This window comes from Vipera ursinii, assembly GCF_947247035.1.
Source record: "Vipera ursinii genome assembly, chromosome: Z".
Taxonomy (NCBI): Eukaryota; Metazoa; Chordata; class Lepidosauria; order Squamata; family Viperidae; genus Vipera; species Vipera ursinii.
The window spans coordinates 36,140,294-36,162,250 of NC_139517.1; the positions used below are offsets into that span (position 1 = coordinate 36,140,294).

Below are 21,957 nucleotides of genomic sequence, written 5' to 3' on the forward strand. Positions count from 1 at the left end.
ATAGGCCACCCAACCAAGCAGAGGAAATAGATGAACTTTTTGCTAGTCAGCTTACTAAGGTATGTAGGAAGCACATTACAATAATAATGGGGGACTTTAATTACCCTGATATCAACTGGGAGACAAACTCTGCACCAAGTGAAGATCAAACAGATTCCTGACAAACCTAGCAGACAACTTTCTCTCCCAAAAAGTAGAGAAGGGAACTAGGGGATTAGCCATATTGGATTTAATTCTCACTAACAGAGAGGAAATGATAGAAAGTGTCGAAGCCACAGGAACCTTGGGGGGAAGTGATCATGCAATATTGGAATTCAACATTCTGGAAGCACAAGCAATAGAACACAGCCAAACTAGTGTCTTGGACTTTAAAAGAGCTAATTTCAATAAACTTAGAGAGACCTTGGGAAGAATTCCATGGATGAGAATCCTAAAGGGGAAAACAACTCAAGAAGCTTGGGAAATTTTGAAAAGTGAGATAATAAAGGCCCAGTCTAGCACAATACCAGCAAAGAAGAAAAACAACAGCTCTCAAAAGAAACCAGCATGGCTGCATAAAGAACTCTCTGATAAATTGAAAGATAAAAAGGACAAGTATAAGAATTGGAAAGAGGGGCACATAACTAAGTCAGAATATCAGCAAATAGCCTGTGCCTGCAAAAATGAAGTGAGGGAAGCTAAGGCTCAAAATGCGACCAAAGTCAAAAATAACAAAAAAGCTTCTTTCAACATATAAAAAAACAAGAAAAAAGTTAAGGAAATGATAGGTCCATTAGTGGGGGAAAATGGTAAGAAGGTGACAAGCAACAGGGAGAAAGCACAACTGTTTAACTCATTTTTTGCATCTGTCTTTACACAAAGGGGAAAAACAGTCCAACCTACCAAAACCAGTGCCATAAAAAACAGAATAGAAACACAAGTTAAGATAGGCAAGAAAATGGTAAGCGAGCACCTGTTCAGCCTAGACGAGTTCAAATCACCAGGACCAGATGGATTACACCCCAAAGTTCTCAAGGAACTGGCAGAGGTAATCTCAGAACCACTGAACTATATTTTTCAAAGATCCTGGAGCACTGGGGAACTACCAGAGGACTGGAAGAGAGCTGATGTAGTTCCCATCTTCAAAATAGGGAAAAAAATAGATCCAGGAAACTACAGGCCTATCAGCCTGACTTCAATACCTGGGAAGATTCTGGAAAAGATAATCAAACAACAAATCAGCGAACACCTTGATGCAAACAAAGTCATCACTAAAAGTCAACATGAGTTTGTCAAAAACAGATCATGCCAGACAAATCTTATTACATTCTTTGACCAAGTGACAAAATTAGTGGACCAGAGGAATGCTGTAGATATAATTTATTTGGACTTCAGTAAGGCATTTGATAAAGTAGATCACAACCTACTACTTGATAAGATAGAAAAATGTGGGTTAGATAGCATCACCACCAGATGGATTCGTAGCTGGCTGACAGGCCGTACTCAGCATCTGGTCCTTAATGGAACCGCATCTACATGGAAGGAAGTGTGTAGTGGGGTGCCCTAGGGCTCTGTTCTGGACCCAGTGCTCTTCAACATCTTCATCAATGATTTGGATGAGGGGATAGATGGGAAACTCATCAAATTTGCAGACGACACCAAGCTGGCAAGAATAGCCAATACTCCAGAAGATAGGCTTAAAATAAAAGAGGATCTGGGACTTCCGGTGGCGACGCAACGCCGAAGACAGCCGTTTTCGGGCTGCCCGCTCCGCAGCTGTGTTTTTCCATCGTAAACAGCGCCGATCAGCTGTTTAGATGGATTTGAAGCCCCCTCCTCGGGAGAAGAGGAGGGGGTGAGGCCCCAGGTAGGGGTTGAGCTCTCTGGGGCAGCCTGAGCTGAGAGCTTGGGCGGCTGAAGGATGAGCCCCCCCGAAGCCTGGGTTGCTCCGAGCTGCGCAGCGCCTCTGCTCTGGGATTATTGGAGCAGAGCCAGGCGTTAGCAACCACCCCTGCCAAATGGAAATACTTTTGATTATCAAGAAGCAGGCAGAGCGGTACAGGAGGTCAAGGTGAAGTGGACACTTTATTTTTACTCTCTAGCTCAATGGATTTTATAGCTTCAAAGTGAAAGTGAGTAATAAGTGAAAGTGGGGGAAGATGGCGGCTAAAACTTCTAAAGCTCTTCGGAATGTGGGGTCTTCCCTGGTGCAAGAGACCTCATTGCAAGCTTTGTTTCCTCCTGCATCTCCCCCGGCATTGACGCTTAAGGATTTACAAGACGCTCTTGGAAAGCATGTACAATTGATGTCTGATATGATGGATGAAAAGTTGAAAAAGCTGGAGGAGAAAATGGAGGAGAAAATGGAGAAATTGGAGAAGAAGATAGAAGAGAAGCTGAGAGCAATGAGGCGGGACATTTTGTCTAAGGTTGAATCCGTAGCTGAATGTGTGCTACAGCTGGATATAAAAGTGGAGGATCTCAGTCAAAAGAACTCTATATTAGAAGCAAAGGTATTAGAAAATGAAAATATAAGGGATAAAATGGATGAAGAATTGAGCCTTGTTCAGTATAATCAGATGCAGTATGCTATTAGAATTAGAGGTTTAAAGGAGAATGGTAAAGAAGATTTAAAGCAGCTGATTTCTGAGGCTCTGGAAGGGGTACTGGGCCAGTCAGCATCTGAAATTAAGGGAAATATGGACAAAGTTTTTCGTGTAAATTCATGGATTGCAAGACAGAAGAAGTTACCCAGAGATGTGGTGGTCTATTTTACAAAGAGAGTAACGAGAGATGAAGTTATTCAAGCTGCTTATGATACTAATTTGGTAGTGGATGAGCAAGAAGTTTTGGTTTTAAAAGAGATCCCTCCGAAGATCCTAAGGAGAAGGAAAGATTTTGCATTTTTGGTACAGGAACTTAAGAAATGTGATATTAAGTTTAGATGAGAGATTCCAGTTGGATTGGTGGCGACGTATGAAGGTAAAAGACATCGTTTGGTTACTGTGGCTCAGGCACGTGATTTTTATAGTAATGTGTTAAAAGCAACCCCCCTATCATTTTTGGAAGCTGCAAAAGGATACGGTGGGGGAAAGCCTCAAGATGTTACAGATAGACAGACAGAGGACAATGGTGTTGGAGGGGATCAAGTCACAGTTTCATCGGTTGCTGCAGGAGGCCAGAAGAGGACGCGTGCCGCCCTAAGAAGAGCGAGACGAGAGCAAGAGCAAGATCAGCAGAAAGTTATGGAATCTCCAAAGCATGCTTACAGTGAAGATGTGAGAGAGGAGCAGTCTAAAGAAGTTTTGGGGGTCATGACAGAGGTGCTCCAAAAGTTTTGGGGCGTTAAGATTGCTGATTAATTTTTAGATTAGAATGTCAATGGAGTAAAATTATTATAGAGGAGAAAGAAGGTTTTTTTTCTTTTTCTTTTTTTCTTTTTGTTAATATTTTACACAATTTAAGATTGCTTGCTAGAAAAGTATATTAGGGTAATGGATTTAAAGTATGTGTTGAACTAAGAATGGGTATGTAAGCTCCTAATTAATAACAAGTTGTCTTAGAGATTGCCTAAATCTTTTTTTATATATATATTCTTTGTATTTGAACTTTTATTTGAATTTAAGGATGATTTGGAACTGTGAGACATTTGGTGTGATACATGCAAGAATTATTTTTGATCGTAGTTTAGTTTGGTTGGAGATTATTAAGACTAACAGAGATAGGCGCTTTTGGCGTGTAACTGAGAAATTGTTTGGAAATTAGAGAAAGGTGGGAGAATGTAAATAGCAGGTGAAAGTTTTTTTTTCTTTTTTTTTCTTTTTTTTGAAATTAATATGAATAAGGACTGGGATTAAGAAAATTTATTTTGAGCAAAACTTTTTTTCTGTTTTTCTCTTTTTTTCTCTACTTTATTTGTAATGTTAATATTGTTTGTATTCATTTTATATGAGCTAGAGAGAGATAGAATTTATAGTTTATTGTTGATAACATAAGGGTGTCTATGTTTGTTTTTTGATTTTATGCCCTGTATTTAGCTCTGGGAAGTCGGGGGGGGAGGGAGTGGGGGGGAGGGATAGGGAGGGTTAGATAGGGGTGGGGGAGGGGGGGATTAAAGTTAAAATGTATTGTAAAACTTTTTAAATAAAAAAAATACAAGAGGATCTGGACAGACTCGAACACTGGGTGCTATCTAACAAAATGAAATTCAATGTTGAAAAAAGTAAGGTTCTACATTTAGGCAGGAAAAATCAAATGCACAGGTATAGTATAGGTGGTACCTTGCTCAATAGTAGTAACTGTGAGAGGGATCTTGGAGTCCTAGTAGACAATCACTTCAATATGAGCCAGCAGTGTGCTGCAGCTGCCAAAAAAGCCAACACAGTGCTAGGCTGCATTAACAGAGGGATAGAATCAAGATCACGTGAAGTACTAATACCACTTTACAATGCCTTGGTAAGGCCACACTTGGAATACTGCATCCAGTTTTGGTCACCACGATGTAAAAAAGATATTGAGACTCTGGAAAGAATACAGAGAAGGGCAACAAAGATGACTGGGGGACTGGAGGCTAAAACATATAGGGAATGGTTGCTGGAATTGGTTATGTGTAGTTTAACGAAGAGAAGGGTGAGGGGTGACATGATAGCAGTGTTCCAATATCTCAGGGGCTGCCACAAAGAAGGAGGGAGTCAAGCTATTCTCCAAAGCACCTGAAAGCAGGACAAGAAGCAATGGATGGAAACTAGTCAAGGAGAGAAGCAACCTAGAACTAAGGAGAAACTTCCTGACAGTTAAAACAATTAACCAGTGGAACAACCTGCCTCCAGAAGCAGTGAATGCTCCAACACTGGAGGTTTTTAAGAGGAGACTGGACAGCCATTTGCCTGAAATGGTATAGGGTTTCCTGCCTGAGTAGGGGGTTGAACTAGATGACCTCCAAGGTCCCTTCCAACTTATTATTTTAAGGCCACAGTGGCAGAGCCATTACACTGGCTCTTGGACAAAAACACTCCATGGAAGTGGAACAAGGTTCATGAAAATAGTTTTAAGGCAGTAAAGTCACTACTGTCCTCAAATTCAGTGCTTAAGCACTTTAATGAAAACTTGCCTGTATGCATTGCGTGTGACGCATCCCCTATGGGATGGGGGCTGTACTAAGCCATTTGTCAAATGATGGGCCTCAAGTCCCCATTGCCTATTATTCAAGGACATTGTCTGTGACTGAGCGAAATTATGCTCAGCTTGACAAAGAGGCTCTGGCCATCGTGGCCGGGGTGAAAAAATTCCATGATTATTTGTATGGCCAAGAATTCACGGTCTTCACTGACCACAAGCCATTGTTGGGGTTATTTACCACAGACAGGCAGATGCCTCAAATACTTTCCCCTAGAATGTTAAGGCTGGTTCACAAAGCGGCAAAGACATGGGCCATGCAGATGGCCTTAGCATTGCCACACGTGGAGCCAGACCCAGCTCCAGCAGCATGCATCTTGTCAATTCAAGATTTGCTGAAACTTCCCCTCCATGTTGGGAATGTTGCTGTGGAAACTGCCACAGACAGAATTCTAATAAGAGTATTGTCATGGGTTCACACTGGGTGGCTGAAAAATAGCCCAGGACCAGAATTCCAGAGCTACTTCACATGGAGACATGAGCTTTCAGCTCACAAAGGCTGCATCTTATGGGGGAGTAGGGTTATTGTCCCCAGTTCTTTAAGGCACCATGTGCTTCAGTCTCTTCATGAGGGCCATCCGGGCATAGTCCAGATGAAGGCACTGGCACAGAGCTACCTTTGGTGGCCAGGGTTAGATAAGGCTATCGAGGCCCAAGTACATGGGTGTTACACGTGTCAACAGTCCAGACCAGAGATGCCGCAGGCCCCTATCCACCAATGGGAGGAGACTCATACACTGTGGTCAAGGATTCACATTGACTTTGCTGGGCCCTTTCAGGGACAGCTGTTTTTCATAGTGGTCGACAGCCACTCTAAATGGTTGGAAGTAATTCCTATGTTTACTATGACTACTGCTAGGACCATCCAGGTGCTTAGAAAGCTTTTTGCCAAACATGGGCTGCTGGACGTCTTAGTCTCGGACGTTGGAGCCCAGTTCATAGCAGCAGAATTTCAGGCCTTCTTGAGGGCTAACCTCATAAGGCAGACATGTCAAACACAAGGCCCGGGGGCCAGATCCGGCCCGCAAAGTGGTTTCATGTGGCCCGCGAAGCCATCCTGGAAACAGTGAGGGAACGGCCCCCACTGCCTTGGCCCTGGCCCAGAGACCCTCCTTCTGCCAGAGACCGTCAGATCTGTCCCACTCCTGCCCGGGTCCCCATAGGCACCCTTGATGCGAACGATGTAGAGCTGGCCACACCCACCCAGTAGGCCATACGCATTCTAGCCACGCCCACCCAGTAGGCCATGCCCACCCTGGCCACGCCCACCCGGCCCCCTGAGGGCAACCGCCATGCTGATGTGGCCCTCAATGAAATTGAGTTTGACACCCCTGTCATAAGGCATCCAACGTCAGCTCCTTTTCACCCCTCGACTAACGGGCAGGCTGAATGCATGGTGCGTATGACGAAAGAGTCACTCAAGTGCATTGTTTCAGGGGATTGGCACCATAGGCTGGCTGATTTCTTGCTTTGCCAGCACACTACACCTTGTACAGCAATGGGCAAAAGCCCAGCAGAGCTTCACTGGGAAGAAGATTAATCACAAAACTGGGCAGGTTGCATCCTGACTGGGTAGCAGCAGACATGCGTGGGAACTTGTGGGTGTCGGGTAAAATTGTTAAAATCTCAGGACCCCTTTCCTATGAGGTGGCTTTGGATGGGGGGGACATATTGATCAGCTGTGGAAGCATTTTGCAGAACGGCCACTAAGCGAGGACCTCACAGCGGGTCCGCAATTAGAGGCAGCAACTGGCAGCCTAACAGAGCAGTTCACACACTCTGAGGACTCATTCAGTCAATTCAACAGGGAGGTGGTCGTAGAGGGACACAGTCCAGGAGTGCAATATGGGTCTCCTGACCGGGAAGGTCAACCCAAACAAGGTAGCACCTTTGCTGACACAGCTACCTCGTTGGACTTTGGTTTGGGCTGACCAGGAATGGCCAGCCAAAGGAATTCGAGTCAATCTGACTCATGTGAACCCAAGAGTCCTGGTCTACCCAGCCCGGCAGGCAAACTAGTAGACTGGGAACTGCCTGGATCCCCCAGGCATTCTGAACAGTCATGTAGACCACCATAATATCTACAAGATTATATTCTTAAATAATGTGTGTACATTCTAGGGGGGAAGGATGTAATGTATTGGGATTTGTACTTGAACTGACTCACATGTCTGTTTGAATGCTGCTTAAGGTTGCTCAGTGGTGTGTCTGTGTAACGGTCACTGACTAAGCCAGACTTGTTGTCTCCAAGAAGATCATTGGATGATTTGGGGCAGGAATGGGTTCCTTTAAACCTATTGGCCGCCGCCTAGTGGCCAACCTTATAAGTAGCTGTGCAGCAGCCTCTGTTTCAGTTCTGTTCCTGTTTGCCTCAATAAAGCACGTTCCTGTTTGCAACCTTCTGTCTTGCTTATTGCCTGCTAAGAACCTGCTACACAACAAATATCATTCTTCTTCTATCCTATTTTCTCTTCCAGAGGTTTAGATAGCAAAGAAAAGTCTCTCTGGATCAGTCTGAACCAGTGTTTCTCAATTTGACAAAATGTGAAAACTTCAAAGGGGTTCTGGAAGTTGAAGTCCATACAGCTTCGAGTTGTCAAGGTTGAGAAACACTGGCCTAAACACTAGGAGCCTCACGTTACTCTCACACTAGTTAAATATTTTATGTGCATTACATTTCAGGTTCTGGTTGCTGTTTCACTGCTGGTCCCAAATGTGGTCCTGCTGAGCATTCTCTCAGAGCAAAGCAAGTCTTTCTTCTTGCCATTTCTGCAAATCAAAGGGACAACCAGGAAGGCCCAATTAAGTATTCAAGCTATGCCTTCCTGCAGACATTAGGCCAGCTCAAGGGCCACGTGACCAACTCAGAGCTGGCATCCTGAGAAACATTGAAATTAAATATGTATTTATTCCATCATTGCCGAGCTCATCATCTACATTGCAGCACACTTTAAACAACTTCAAAGATTTGCACAGCAGCCAGTCTGGAACAGACGCCAGGTCATCAGGGTTGACGAATATTTATTCACCAATATCATAGTATCTGCAATATATGGGTGTTGCTCTCCTCTCCAGATGACTAAATGGTGGCAGATGCTGTGCTATTATCTCGATAGAAGAATGTAAATGAGGCAGGGAGGCCCTTCAGTGGCATTTTGTCCGTCATAAAGAAACTGATAATTCTATCCTCTAGAAGAACTTCTCTGATGGTATATCATGCTCCCCACAGTATAGTTTTTGCAACCAATTGGGGAAGGATTCCAGATGCAACTTCTTTGACACATAGTTTGTTTCTCCACCTATTTGGATTTTAAAGTTGAGGAGGAACATCCACATTTCTTCAGCTGAAATCGGTATTAATATTTATGCCTGTATCACATTTTACTACCAATAATTTCTTTCCTGTAGGCAGCTTAGAATACAAAAGTAGGTAGAACAAAGACAGTTGAACAAAATACTTAAATCATGTAAAAACAAGGCAGATTCACTAAATACTGGCTTACAGAAGTTCAGCTTTAAAGCTATCAGTGGTGTGTGCCCCCCCCCAGTCCCAGGAGAAATGTTTCCCAAGTTCCAGTACAACCAAAGAGAAGGATGGCTTTCAATAGCTATTAAAGGGATTAGCAGAGCTACAACTGTAGTTCCCCAGATGAATTTAGTGGTAGTCTCTCTGGTGATTTGGATCTTTACCATTTAAGGATCTTTACAATAGTATGTTGTATTTTGCATGAAAATAAATCAATGGACAACAACTTTTTTCAGAAGTTTGCTTCCGGAAAAATGTTTGGTGATTATGGTAGATCCCTTCAAACTGAACACAAATGTAATTTCAGAGTGACTGTATCATGTAGGAATTGTGAGAAATATGAAATTAACTTTTAATGACTATAGTGTATTAAATCACATAATTTTTCCAAGATATTGAATGAGTTCAACAGAACTACAAGTATTTAGTTGCTGATTTTTGCTCATATTCAATATCTAATGCCTCTTCCTGCAGTGTCCAACAACAGTCAGCCAGCTTCTATCCATGGGCTTTCAGGCTCTTGAATCGGAAATAACTTTATGTATGATTGACTTGTGAGGCCAGTGTGTTGTGCAATTAGCTCACATGGTGTAACAAGATGGTGGGTTTGTTGTCACTGTGAGTTGTGGTGATGGGGGGGGGGGTTACAAAGGGAGGCAATCTCAATGTATACATGTTGTATTTTGTATACTTTGTACTTTGATAATAAAGGTTCATTCATTCATTCATTGATGGATTCCAATTGTCCTGATACCATGTTTTCATTGTGGCAATGTCCTGGTGGAAACTTTCACCAGGTTTGTTACTGATTGTTCCTAGATTTTCAGGAAAAAACCCTCCTGTGTGAATGCAGAAAATGAATCTTCAGTGACATGTTGTACTTCATGGTCTTATAAGACATTTGTCAACTAGTTGATTGCAGTTTTGTGCTTTGTAGTTGCCAAGAAATTTCTCAACAACATTCTTGAATGCTTTCCAAGCAATTTTCTCTGGCCCTACTAACAAATCTTCAAACCACTTCTCATTAATGACATATTTGATCTGTGGACCAAAAAAATCCTATGGACCAATCCTGAAGCTGAAGTGCAAATATTTTGACTACCTAATGAGAAGAGAGGACTCATTGGAAAAGACCCTGATGTTGGGAAAGATTGAAGGCAGAAGGAGAAGGGGACAGCAGAAGATAAGATGGTTACATGGTATCATTAATGCAATGAACCTGAAATTGGGCAACTCTGGGAGATAGTGGAGGCCTGCTATGGTTCCTGGGGCTGTGAGGAGTCAGACACAACTTAGTGACTGAACAACAACAACAATAACAACAACAGAAGAGTGTACATTGCCATTATATAAAAATAGAAGATTTCTATAAAATAGTACATGATAGGTTACATTACAGCTAATTTTCATAATTAACAGCCCAAAATCTATAAGACACACCCAGATGTATCCAGGAAGCAAAATCGTTGTTGAAGAGTGAAATCAAGCTTTATAAAACAAATCTATTCAAATTTTCCCTGAGAATCATCTGTCTTTGATGAGCTTCAAAATCTTCAACGTGTATACCATAAAAGAAGAGGAAAGGTAAATTGGCAGAAGGAAAAATTTTGTGACATTCAGATATATATAAAAATGATTTTAGGACTACCTTAGGTTGCTATTTTTCATTTTGTTAACTTTAAATTTAGAATATGGAATCAGGGTGTCCTGTACATAAATGTCAGTGCAAGAGCATTTGTCATCTCTATGACACATTTAGGTGACTTCCAAATTTAAAATAATGATTAATTTAACTAAAATTACTATTTAATGGCTATTGCAAATCTTTTCAAGAAAAAAATTGATAGGTTCAGCTAATTATGAAAATGTGATACTTACAATGCCACATTGGCTCATTTAGCGTGATCTTGTGCTGCAGTGATTTCTTGTCAGAGAAAAGTTATTTCACATATTACTTATGTTCCAGAAAACTCACTGATTTTTATAATCTCATGTTTCATTAAAACATATACCAGTGACTTGGAAGCTAAGAGGTCAGAGAAAATGGATATTGTGCATTTTTATGATTAGAAAATAATTAATGGTACAGGGTTTGGAAGATGCCGATTTGCATCAATTACCCAATGGAGTGAAGAATTTACTTCTCTTTCTATAGTCAAACAAGTGTTTTAGGATTGGGAATCCCAACTGGGAGATGCATATGCTGATTAAAAATTTCATTTCCAACTTATTTTCCATGGCAATTGAACTAAATATTAATAATTTAATTATATAATAGAATATACATTTAAGAGTGGCTTTCATTTGCATATGAGATGTTGCTCTTACACCTTCAATTCTACGTGGGGAAAAACCCGAATGACCAAAGATCCGTCATCCTCAGGCTGGTGGCTTCAGCTTCCTTCTTCTGGGAGAAGCATGTGGTAGTGGCTGTTTGTTCCTCTTTTTTAAACTGCCAGAGGGGGTGTGTTCTGTGGGTGGAGGTGTGCTCTGATTGGGTGGGGGATTAGGTGTGTTCTGATTGAGTGGGAGTGTGTTTTGAATGGTGGGTGTGTTCTGATTGGGTGGGGGTGTGTTTTGAGTGGATGGGCTGGTCTCAGCTGCCAGCCTTAGACCTGAGCTGGTGAGTTGTGCTGCTTTTGTTCGGCTTCGTGTTTGTGGTGGTGCCATGTTTTTATAGTGGGTGTCAGTTTGCTTATTAAACCCCTCCAAACCACACAATAAGCAAACTGACACCCACTATAAAAACATGGCACCACCACTGTTATTAGTACATGCAATATTAAATATCCATTCTGCTCATAATTAGGTCCTAATATTCCTAACAAAAACAATTCTGGTTTAAATTCTAACTGTCTTTTAGTCATCTTTTCCAACCATGTATGTATCTTAACAAAACTTTTTTGCTTTAGGTCATGTCCACCAGATATGATAGTAGGTACCTGGCCTTTGTTTACATTTCCAGCAATTATTCAAAGTATTTTTAAACATTTTCGCTAATCTTACTAGTGTCATATGCCATCTATAAAACATTTTATACAAATTTTCTTTGTATGAGGCTGCTTTAGTCAATTTAATATTTCTGTCCCATAGTTTTTGCCAGTCTTCCAAATCTATAGAATATCCAAAGTTTTTGCCCATGTTATCTTTGTTTCTTTTAGTCGTTCTTCTTCCATCTTTAAACTTAGCAGAAATCTATAGTTTCTTAATCAAATTTTCATCTGTTTTTAACAATGTTTGATCAAATTCTGTCTGTTCTTTATAGAATCCCATTGTCTTTAGAACTTTTTCATATCTCGTCTGAATTTGCAAATATGGCCACCATGCTAAATCAATACCTTGTCATTGTAAATCTTGTCTATTTTTCAATTTTCCTTCGTTATCCAAGATATCTTTATAAGTCATGACTTTATCATAGTTAATTACATTTGGGTAAGCAAAAGCTTCCATTGTTGAAACCCATTCAGGTAGCTTAATATAAATTTTCTCCTTTATTCTTTCCCATTCTAAAAGAAGTACATTCCTTATAAAATGGTTTTGAAAGTATCTGTGTGTTTTATTCTTCCCGTACCATAGGAAGGCATGCCAGCCAATTTGTAGGTCATGCCCCTTGAGGTACAATAGTCTTTTATTCCCCACTGAAGTAACTTATTAAGTTTCTGCATTTGTATGTGCAACTTTCTCCCCAGGGATTAATCGGGATATGTGCAAACAGAGCCACATCCAGACAGAGGTGGAAGCAAAATGAGATACAAACAATATTCCAGTTAACAGACTGTCCCTGGTGATGGTGGGGCTTGTACCATCATCTTGCCCTTTTCTGGCCTCTTCCATGGATACTGCTGTGCAGACCTCTCTTTGTGTATGTGTGCACATGTATGTGTACCTGTGAGAGTATAATCAGGGGTAGATGCTTATATGTTGTCTCTATGTATATGTGCATTTCTGCTTTCCCCTCATGCTAAGAAAATTGATTTCTGTTGTCTTCTTATGCTCATGTCATTTTGGGGGGACAATAGAAAGATTACCTACTCTTGGATTTGTGTCATGACAGGTTGGAATGGGGGGGCTTAAAATGGAGTATTCCAAACAGCTGTCCAAATGCTTCTTCCCCAGGGATGCATGGGATTTCCCCCCCCCCTTAATTTCTTTTTAATGCCTTTGACTGTATCCAAGCCATTCTCATGCTCCATCTTACTTTTGCCAGCTCCTTTCCCCAAACCAGATTGGATCCTATTCTCTTCAGTGTCTGAAGAGTTGTCCTTCTAGCAGACCGGCATAGTCCTGACTCTCTTTATATTGTTTATTTTTGATTTTCTTTTTGGTTAGGAAGAATAAAGATAGGTTTACTGAGTGAACTTTCTCTGAACTCCTTAATACCTAGAGATTTCTGTTGGGGAACCTTGACCAACCAGTTTGCAGAAATTTTGTTTTGGGATGGGATACATAAAATAATTCATTTGATACTAAAAGATTTGTAATTGAGATACAAAAAATTAATTTAAAAACAATTTTTAAAAGGGAGAAAGCCAGATCTACATAACTGTGACCGTACTCATGACCCCTCTCTCCAAATATGTAAGCTCCCATGCTCATAATAGCAAAAACATAGGCAGGATTGTGTTTCTTAGAATGTCCACAATTGCAAAAAGTTTGAGAAACATTACTCGTGCATACACCAAATCAGGGGAAGTGGCCAGAAAAGAAAAAGGCATACTATCTATGTTGTTTTTATTATGATGATTGGCTTTTTTAAACATGTGTCTTTTACTATTATTTTTACTTCTCTTTTTGTCAGCATTTTTTTAACATCACCCAGAGAAATGAAGTACTGTACCTTTACTGAATTCTGAGTGTTTAGAATTCTTACGGTTAGGAACAAATGCCATTATTTGCCACTGGTTGATTTGGATCTCTGCCTTTTTCTTACAGCTGACATACCTTCCACCTCCATGGGGTGAGTGCCACTCATCAGATTTTGGCCTGGAATTTTTCCCCATCTACAGCATCACTGCATGCAGGATCAGTTGTGAGACCCGCTACGTGGTAGAGAATTGCAATTGCAAAATGGTTCACATGCCAGGTAAGTGTTTTGAAATGAGTTCTGCCAAAACACAGAATGCATGTAGAAACTATCTTTGAACCCTCTAACTTATCTGGGATAAATGGCTGTAGAGATAATTGTGGTTCGGCTTGTATCCACCTTTCAACCTCTTCTTTGAATTAGTAAGCCTCATTTTCAGGTTATCACTATAAGGGCTATTTTCAGTAACCAAGTCAGATGGTCTCTAGCACACAGCACAACAAATTCAAACCTTGATCACTCAGAGGTGGTTTCTACTGTTAATAATGTTATGTTCCTCAAAATACTGGTGTATTAATAGTACAGGTTTGTTTTCTTTTAAGAGCAATCTGAAGTAATAGGAATAAACTTTTGTAGCTAGATATAAAGAGCTTCTATGCCCAATAATTACAGAGCTTAAGAAATATCTGCCTGATTTTTTTATTTCAAATCTTTTCCCTGCCTTCATTTTATGGGTTTTTAGAGACAAAGAGGCAAAAGCACTGTTTTTGTGTAAATCTGCATGCTTTAAACTATATACTTAAGGGTAAGCCCTAATGAATTCATTTTTAATAGTAATTTTATTGAAAGATTATAAATTATAATATTAAAAACTAATACACACTAAAAAATTGAAGAATAAAAAGAAAAAGTAGAAGGTACAGAAAAGAAAAAAGGAAAATATAGGAAGAGAAATAGAAAAGGAAGAATATAGTACAAAGCGGAGAAATGCATAAGTGATTATCCACCTTCATTACAACACCTATAAACAATTTTAGTAACTGATCACCTCCTTTTAAAATACAACAAATGATCTCCTCTTCCTATATCTTTTCTCTTATCTGTAAACAAGGCCATGAAAGACTGCTTTTCCAATCTTGGTGTCGGCAAAAGTCCATTAAAGGTTACCAGAAATAATGACATATCTTGATCAACTAAATCAACTTTATATTCCTTCCTTTTACTTCTAACAATCTTAATTTTTAGTTCATTGAAATAATGTCATAGAATTTGATTTTTTTTAAAAAATGTTCATTTGTTCTTTTTCACAAGATTCTTAAAAACTCTTTTGTAAATCCAATATAGAAAAATTATCCAGGTCTTTCTCTTGGTTTATTGTTTGCATATCCCTTGTAATTATTAATACATAGGCTGGTTTCTATTTTTATGTCCAGTGTAATATCTTTCTTCTCATCATTCTCATTCTCAGTCTTGTCAGGTAGAATTTGTTCTTCCATAACATCTTTTGGACACAATCTCCAGAGAGGCAGATGTCTCTATTGGCACTATTAAAACTAATTTCTGAGACCATTGTTCAAAAATATTTGTCTAATTTTATCTGTTATCTAATTTCATATAATTTATCAGGTTTTATCTAATTTATATAACCACCCACCACCCAAGCAAGTGATTCTCACGATTTACAACAAAAATATCCTTCAATATGTCCAGTGTTAGAATATTTGGTTCCATTCTATAAGGGAGTTCATGTGTTTGTCTCCTTTAATTGTAATCTTTAAGTCCCTCTAGTGTCCAGTTTTAAAAATCTTATTTTTAAAAAATCAAATCAAAAACATTTTTTCACAGTAAGCCTAATGAATTTGATGGGATTTATTTTAGATAAGCATTTAGGAAATGATGCAGTTATTTTTCTAACAATAGTCCTTGATTTCACAGATAGGTGTTAATTGTGGCTGTTCATCTGCATGGATGCATGAAAATAGTTGCACACAGTCACACCTATATTCACATTCATACATACCTACATCTCCCAGATCTCTACCTTAAGGGTACCTTAAGTACCTTATGTTTCACAGACAGGGTACCTTAAGGGTACCTTAAGTTTTGCAGACACACTGAATGAACCTCATACTTTCCTAATTCAAATCATGAATGCTGCAAACTCACCAAACAGTTGTAGACCGTTAGGATTCCAATCATCCTGAGAAATAAAACAAGAAGAGACATAGGCACCCATCTTCTTCCATTATATTATTGTGACAGAGCCAACTGAGGAGGGAAAAAATTCGGGGAATGCAATATCCATCCCTGGAACACCACCTATGTGATCTCTAATTGCTATATTTCCTTCAGGAATTTTGTTTGTCAATATATGACTGAAACCTGATAGTGATTTTCCTAAGCATTTTAGAAAGAAAACCATCATTTCTAAGCTTATAATAAAAAATGACCCCCTTTTTATATATATATATGTATACAGGGGATGCTCCATTTTGTACACCGGAGCAGTATAAGGAGTGTGCAGAGCCTGCACTAGGTAAGTTCTGAAGGAATTCTCTCACCATCAGGACTGCTTATTTCTTCTAGGCTGATATTTCAAAACGATCACATTTCAGACATTGTTACAGAATATGTTATATGAGAATGAGAGGGTGTCTTGCACACAACCAAGCAAATATCAGCTGCCTCCTTGTAGATGGACTTATGCAAACCTTCCATAGCACATGACATAACTCAGTTGCAATGTAACTGGTTTTCCCAGAACTTGCAATTTCTGCCTGTGATGGCCCTTGGGAAAAACTGGGAAGAATGAAATTATAAGTTCATGTTTAAATTCAGTTTTTCTCCCTCAGTTAATTTAAGGAGGTGAACATTTTTGCCTTGAAATTCATTACAAACATGTTCTGTAAAGAATTCTCATCAAGTCAGAATTCAAAAGCAAAGTTTTATTTTTGACATTTTAACTTTGTGAACACCTCTGGGCAGCTGAGGTGTTCTCTGGTATTTATTTAGATTCACATCTCCCTTGTTCTTCATTCTCCTATGGTATCTCTATTCACGTACTGGTTTGTTCCACAAGACAGATGATTTCTGGGGTAGGAAAAGAAAGGACTAGGCACTAGTCAGCTCTGCTTACCACTCCTTTTGTTCCTTTGAGCTTGGATCAGTGCATGTTGAACTCAAAATGGAGTGCTTTAAGCTTCGGCTATTTCAAATTTGAGCTTGGCACATATTTGGAATGATGAGGGCAGCTGTTTCAAACTCAGCATTTAGCATTTTGAATGTAAATCAGATGTTTTTGAGTTTTATATGTATTAAACATGGAACAATTTGTACATTTCTGTTTCATTTGTAAAGTTACATATGCTGAGCATGGAGTAAAATCTAAGAACAAGTTTCCACATATTACTGCAAAAAAAAAAACAACCAGGGAAGGCAGAGGCTATTTCTGGCAGCAAGCTCACTGTCACTACAGCATATAAATTGGACTGTTAATAGACGTTTTAAAAGGAGGACAGAATTCATAATGGATTACCCCATCAGTGCCTTTTTTAAGCTATGATTGTTAACAATAGAACTTTTAATGAATGTCTTTGGTGAACAGAAAAGAGAACAATAGATTCCTAGTTATCTCTGCCATGAGTTAAATAAAACATTCTAGGGACACTGGCCTAGCTATTATTGTGTAGATATAAATCTGCCTTCTCCAAAAGCATATTCTTCCATTTTATATATAACCCCTCTGGATATAGCCTGGGTGGGATCATGGGAATTATAGTCAACCACAACTGAAAGGCACCAAGTTAAATAATGCAGGTCTAGTTCAATTTCTCATCTGGGTCAGAAAAGTACTTCCTCCATCTACATGTGGGGGCATTGTATTTTACCAGTGACCCACCTGGTTCTTACTTTGCCTTACAGTGCTTCTCGGTGAAAAGGGAAATGATTATTGTGAGTGCCAAACCCCATGCAATTTGACCCGTTACAACAAGGAGCTGTCCATGGTTAAGATCCCCAGCAAGACCTCAGCTAAATACCTTGAGAAGAAGTTTAACAAGTCAGAGAAATATATCTCGTACGTAATTCTGGTTGAAACAGGGGTGGAATAATAGTCTTATTAAGTAAAGTAACCCAAAGGGAAGTTGTGTAATAACAAAAACATATGGTGGTTATTGTCAAGTATTGTCAAGGATTTGTTCATTTGGGATTCACTCAGGTTTCCAGATTAGTTAGACTTCAAATTTCAGAACAATTATGTGTTATTTGCTACTAAGGCCACTGAATAAGGCACCCAACTGGACCTGGAATTAGAAATCCAATCAGTAAAAATTTAGGGTTTTCAGAGTATCAAACAAGGTTCAGTGTTAGAGGCAAGCGCCTAATCAAACATAGAAGACACAATCTAAACTCTCCAGTTAAAGGTCAGGAGATCCAGAAGTAAGTACACAGTCAAAACAATCGATAAACTAGATTGATGAAAGATGCAAATATTCTGTCCTTGTACTGTTCGGAAGAGATATATTGGAAGTCAGGATTTTACAGGACACTGTCTCTTGGGTTTGGTCCCTACAATCAATTATTGTGTTCTGGTAAGCTGTTTTTGCAATCAATATTCTTGAAACCAAGGAACTTTGCACAAATGTCCAGGTCAAAATCCCCAAACCCTACATCTTAGTCCATTGTTAAAATTATTAGTATGGACCCTCCAGGTTCTTTAGAGTCTGCACCTGACTATCAGTTGTTGAGAATAGCAATAGCTTCAAAAGGTTATTGCCTTCAAGCCCTGCCTCCATATCATTGTTTATTATGGGAAACAGAAAGATGGACTCCAAATTTGGTAGGACTGTAATTTTAAGCATTCTGTGAATTATAACCAGCATAACTGGAAAGTGCCAGTTTTGAGAAGGGAGATCAAACCCTAGTAAGGCATGCCTATTGTTTTCCAGGACTTTGTGGCATATTTCTTCCTCTCAGTGTCCAAGGGAATCAGGGTTGTCTGCAAGCAGCTTTTATTCTTAATCACCTGCACATTTGGAACACGTATTCAGGGGGAAATGGTAGATAAGAGAAGAGTGAATATTCTGATTATCAAGAAACTATAAGAGAGGAATGGGATATATGGGACCCTTTGTACCATTTGAATTATAGCAGCAACTAATGTTATCAGTGGTATTGTACAATAGAAATCATAGTCCAACAACCTGGATCTTGCATATTCTTACTTACTCTCAAGGTATGAATTGCTTCCTCTTGATGTCCACCTGGCTGCCTGTTTTCTTTCCTTAGGGAGAATATACTTGTACTGGATATATTCTTTGAAGCTCTTAACTATGAGACCATTGAGCAGAGGAAAGCCTATGAAGTGGCAGCATTACTTGGTGAGTAAATATTCTATGCCTAGGGATGAGGTGGCTCAGTGGGCTAGGACGCTGAGCTTGTCGATCAGAAGGTCGGCAGTTGTAGTTTGTACGCAATGTGGAGCTTCAGCCCTATAAACTAATCTCAGGGAACTCCTGTCAATTGGTGAGGAACAACAGGAAGCAGAAACAAAGCAACATGGGCACAGGAAGAAAAAGAGACAAACCCAACAAACACTAAGAAATGCCCTAGGCTGCAATTAGCCCTCCTTATTACTTTGACCACTGAATAAATATGATCCAGAAGCCTTTAGCTCCACTGGCCTACTCTGCTCTATAGGTAGTTCTCGAATTACAACCACAATTGAGACAAGAATTGCCATTATTAAGCAAGGCAACTGTTAAATGAGTCACATCCAATTTTATGACCCTTTTTGCCACTTTTCTTAATCAAATCATTGCAGTTGTTAAATGAATCACATGGATATTAAGTGGATGCAGGTTCCCCCAGTGACTTTGCATGTTGGAAACCAGCTGCAAAGGTCACAAAACAATTACATGACCCTGGCACTCTGCAATCATCATAAGTACTTAATGATCACATGACTGTGGGATGCTATGATGGTTATAAGTGTAAGGACCAAGTGTAAGTCAGTTTTTTCAGTGCTGTGGTAACTTTGAACAGTTGCTAAATAAATGCTTATAATTCAAGAACTACCTGTATTATTGTGAGGCTTCTATTCTGAGCTCATAAAAATCTGATTCTACCAGCTCAGAATCAGAGTATGAATTCATGAAGTTTATGCCAGTCTATGCAGGGAAAATGGAAAAATTGGAAAATGAAGATCTGCTTGCACCACTTTAACTATTCAAGGTAAATCTATCTGTTAGGAGAGTATCAACCAGGCCCACTATTCTTATTTTCTCTCTTGGGCCTTATCCAGTTTTGATGTGAAACTTTCTTGAATTAAGGCACAATAAGGCTTATTTGAGTTGGCAAGGAGACTACGGTTCTCAGAAAATAATGAAATAATAAAGGAAAAAAATTAAACAAAAATAAAACAACATCATTTTTTGCCAAACAGGCAAAGAAAGGTGAGACTAGACTCCATAACAGGGAAATTTCTTGCATCAGATCTTGGGCTTATATAGGGTTGCACCTATCAATTAAAAGAGTCATATCTCTGTGTTACTATATTTGAAATATTTGTTATTTTATATGGTATTCCATCAATATATCAAATCTCTTCTCAGATGATCTGGGCATCCTAAGTATGGGATTGCATGTCTAATCATAGAACCAGTAACTGAAACAGTACTGAAGTAGATGAGAAAATATGGGTTGCCATGATAGAAGCTGTGGCTTACCATCCATCTACCTAATAAAAACTGTCTTAGGAAGTCAAATTCCAAACCTTGCATGAAGCTTGGGTGAAAAGAAGACAGTTTTGGCTTGTGTGTCCCAAAGCCTTTGTTAGTTGCATTTAACCATATCCCCTGTTGTCATGGAGATGTAAGCCTTTTACTTTCTAAACAATAAACAGAGAGATTCCTTCCTGTTTGTACAGAGATCAACTGTGATAATGGCAGGAAAAAAAGGGGGGTGTATGTTTGTGTGCATACAGTTTTACACCAGCTGTAGGGTGTTTTTTTTTTCTTTCACTACTTTTCTTTCATTTTAATATTTTATTTTTTATACGTTATGGCAATCCTAGCATGGGTCTTTATCCTGTGAATTGAAATCTTGCTTTGAAAATAGGCCTTTGACCTGTTAAAACCAGGCATTGTGTTCAAGCACCTGGCAGTTTAATTTAGTTTAACTCTTTGTTCAGTAACCTGGGGAAGAGAGAAGTATTATAGGAATTAAGAGTAGGAATAGGAATGATCATTTCTGGAATGTTAGAGGAAGTAAAAGTTGAAAGTTTGATGAAGAGGAGAGAGGTAGCTTTGATTTTGCTCCAGGAGTCAATCGAGTTTACACAGCTGTAGTTGGAAACCTAAAAACTTCATTACTCTGGATATTGATTTTTATTTATCTTTTTTTTTAAAGTGGTCTATCCTGGTAATAAGGGATATATGACCTGGAGTTCCATGCAACTGCAGCAGGAAGAGGAGGAGGCATCTCTTTTTCTTTACAGCCAGCATAAAAATGCTCAATATATATATTTAAGTTTACTTAGCTGAGGGGGCTTATTTCTGGGTAGAGGCTCCCAGTCCAAGCAATTTACTATGATGTGCACCAAAATGCAAGATTAAAATGTCCATTTCTGTTTTTCCCTCTTTCTTCCCTAGGTGATATTGGGGGTCAGATGGGTCTTTTTATTGGTGCTAGTATCCTCACTATTCTGGAAATATTTGACTATATTTATGAGGTAAGTTGCAGCCCTTTCCCTGAGGTGGTGAATAACATAGTCCAAAGGCCACGTATTTTCATGCTGAGGAGATGCAGGAACAGATTTCATCCATGGGTCTACCTTGACCCAATAATATAATAAGCTCTAGAATATACATTTTTAAATCTTGGAGCACAAAATCTAATCATCAGATCTTACATTTCTTCTACAAGGTTCAAAAATACCAAGGTTTAGAATATAAATTTGAGTCCAGAAGGATAGCACAAATCCTGATGCTATTTCTTTCTGTCCACACTCACTGATTAAGGGGAGAGAGGTTGTAGCAGTATGTATTTTAGGTAACACCCCCTCCCTGAGTAAGCCATTAAATACATATTTTATGTTAACATGTGTGGGTATGTGTGTGTGGATGTGTGTATATATGTATATGTTTGTATATGTATAAAGAGAAATATATACATACATGCACACACACAGAGAGACATACACACACACAATGGTACCTCGGTACTCATTGTTAATTGGTTGCGAGAGGCGCAGTGAGTACCAAAAACGAGTATCAAACTTTTTTCTCACAAGGAATAATGTAGTAAGCAACAAGGCAGCCAACACCGACTTCTAGTTTGTGTGTTGAGTACCAAACAAAGAACAAGTATCTGGACAAAATTTTCACGTCAAAATGCATTGAGTACCCAATTTTTATATATATAAAAAACACAGATCATCGAGACTAAAGAGTTTATTTAAAAACTTAGCTTTTAT

General features: G+C 39.2%; 1 protein-coding gene across 1 annotated transcript in view; it reads left to right on the forward strand.

The window, feature by feature from the left end:
* Positions 1 to 21,957, forward strand: part of LOC310648451 (acid-sensing ion channel 2) — a gene marked incomplete at both ends in the record, with an annotated part of 625,124 nt that overhangs the window by 598,053 nt on the left and 5,114 nt on the right. The window contains 5 exons of the mRNA XM_083376288.1: positions 13,613 to 13,763; positions 15,964 to 16,020; positions 17,406 to 17,559; positions 18,771 to 18,862; positions 21,134 to 21,213. Coding sequence (XP_083232414.1) covers positions 13,613 to 13,763; positions 15,964 to 16,020; positions 17,406 to 17,559; positions 18,771 to 18,862; positions 21,134 to 21,213 — 534 coding nt within the window. The remainder of the gene's footprint in view (positions 1 to 13,612; positions 13,764 to 15,963; positions 16,021 to 17,405; positions 17,560 to 18,770; positions 18,863 to 21,133; positions 21,214 to 21,957) is intronic.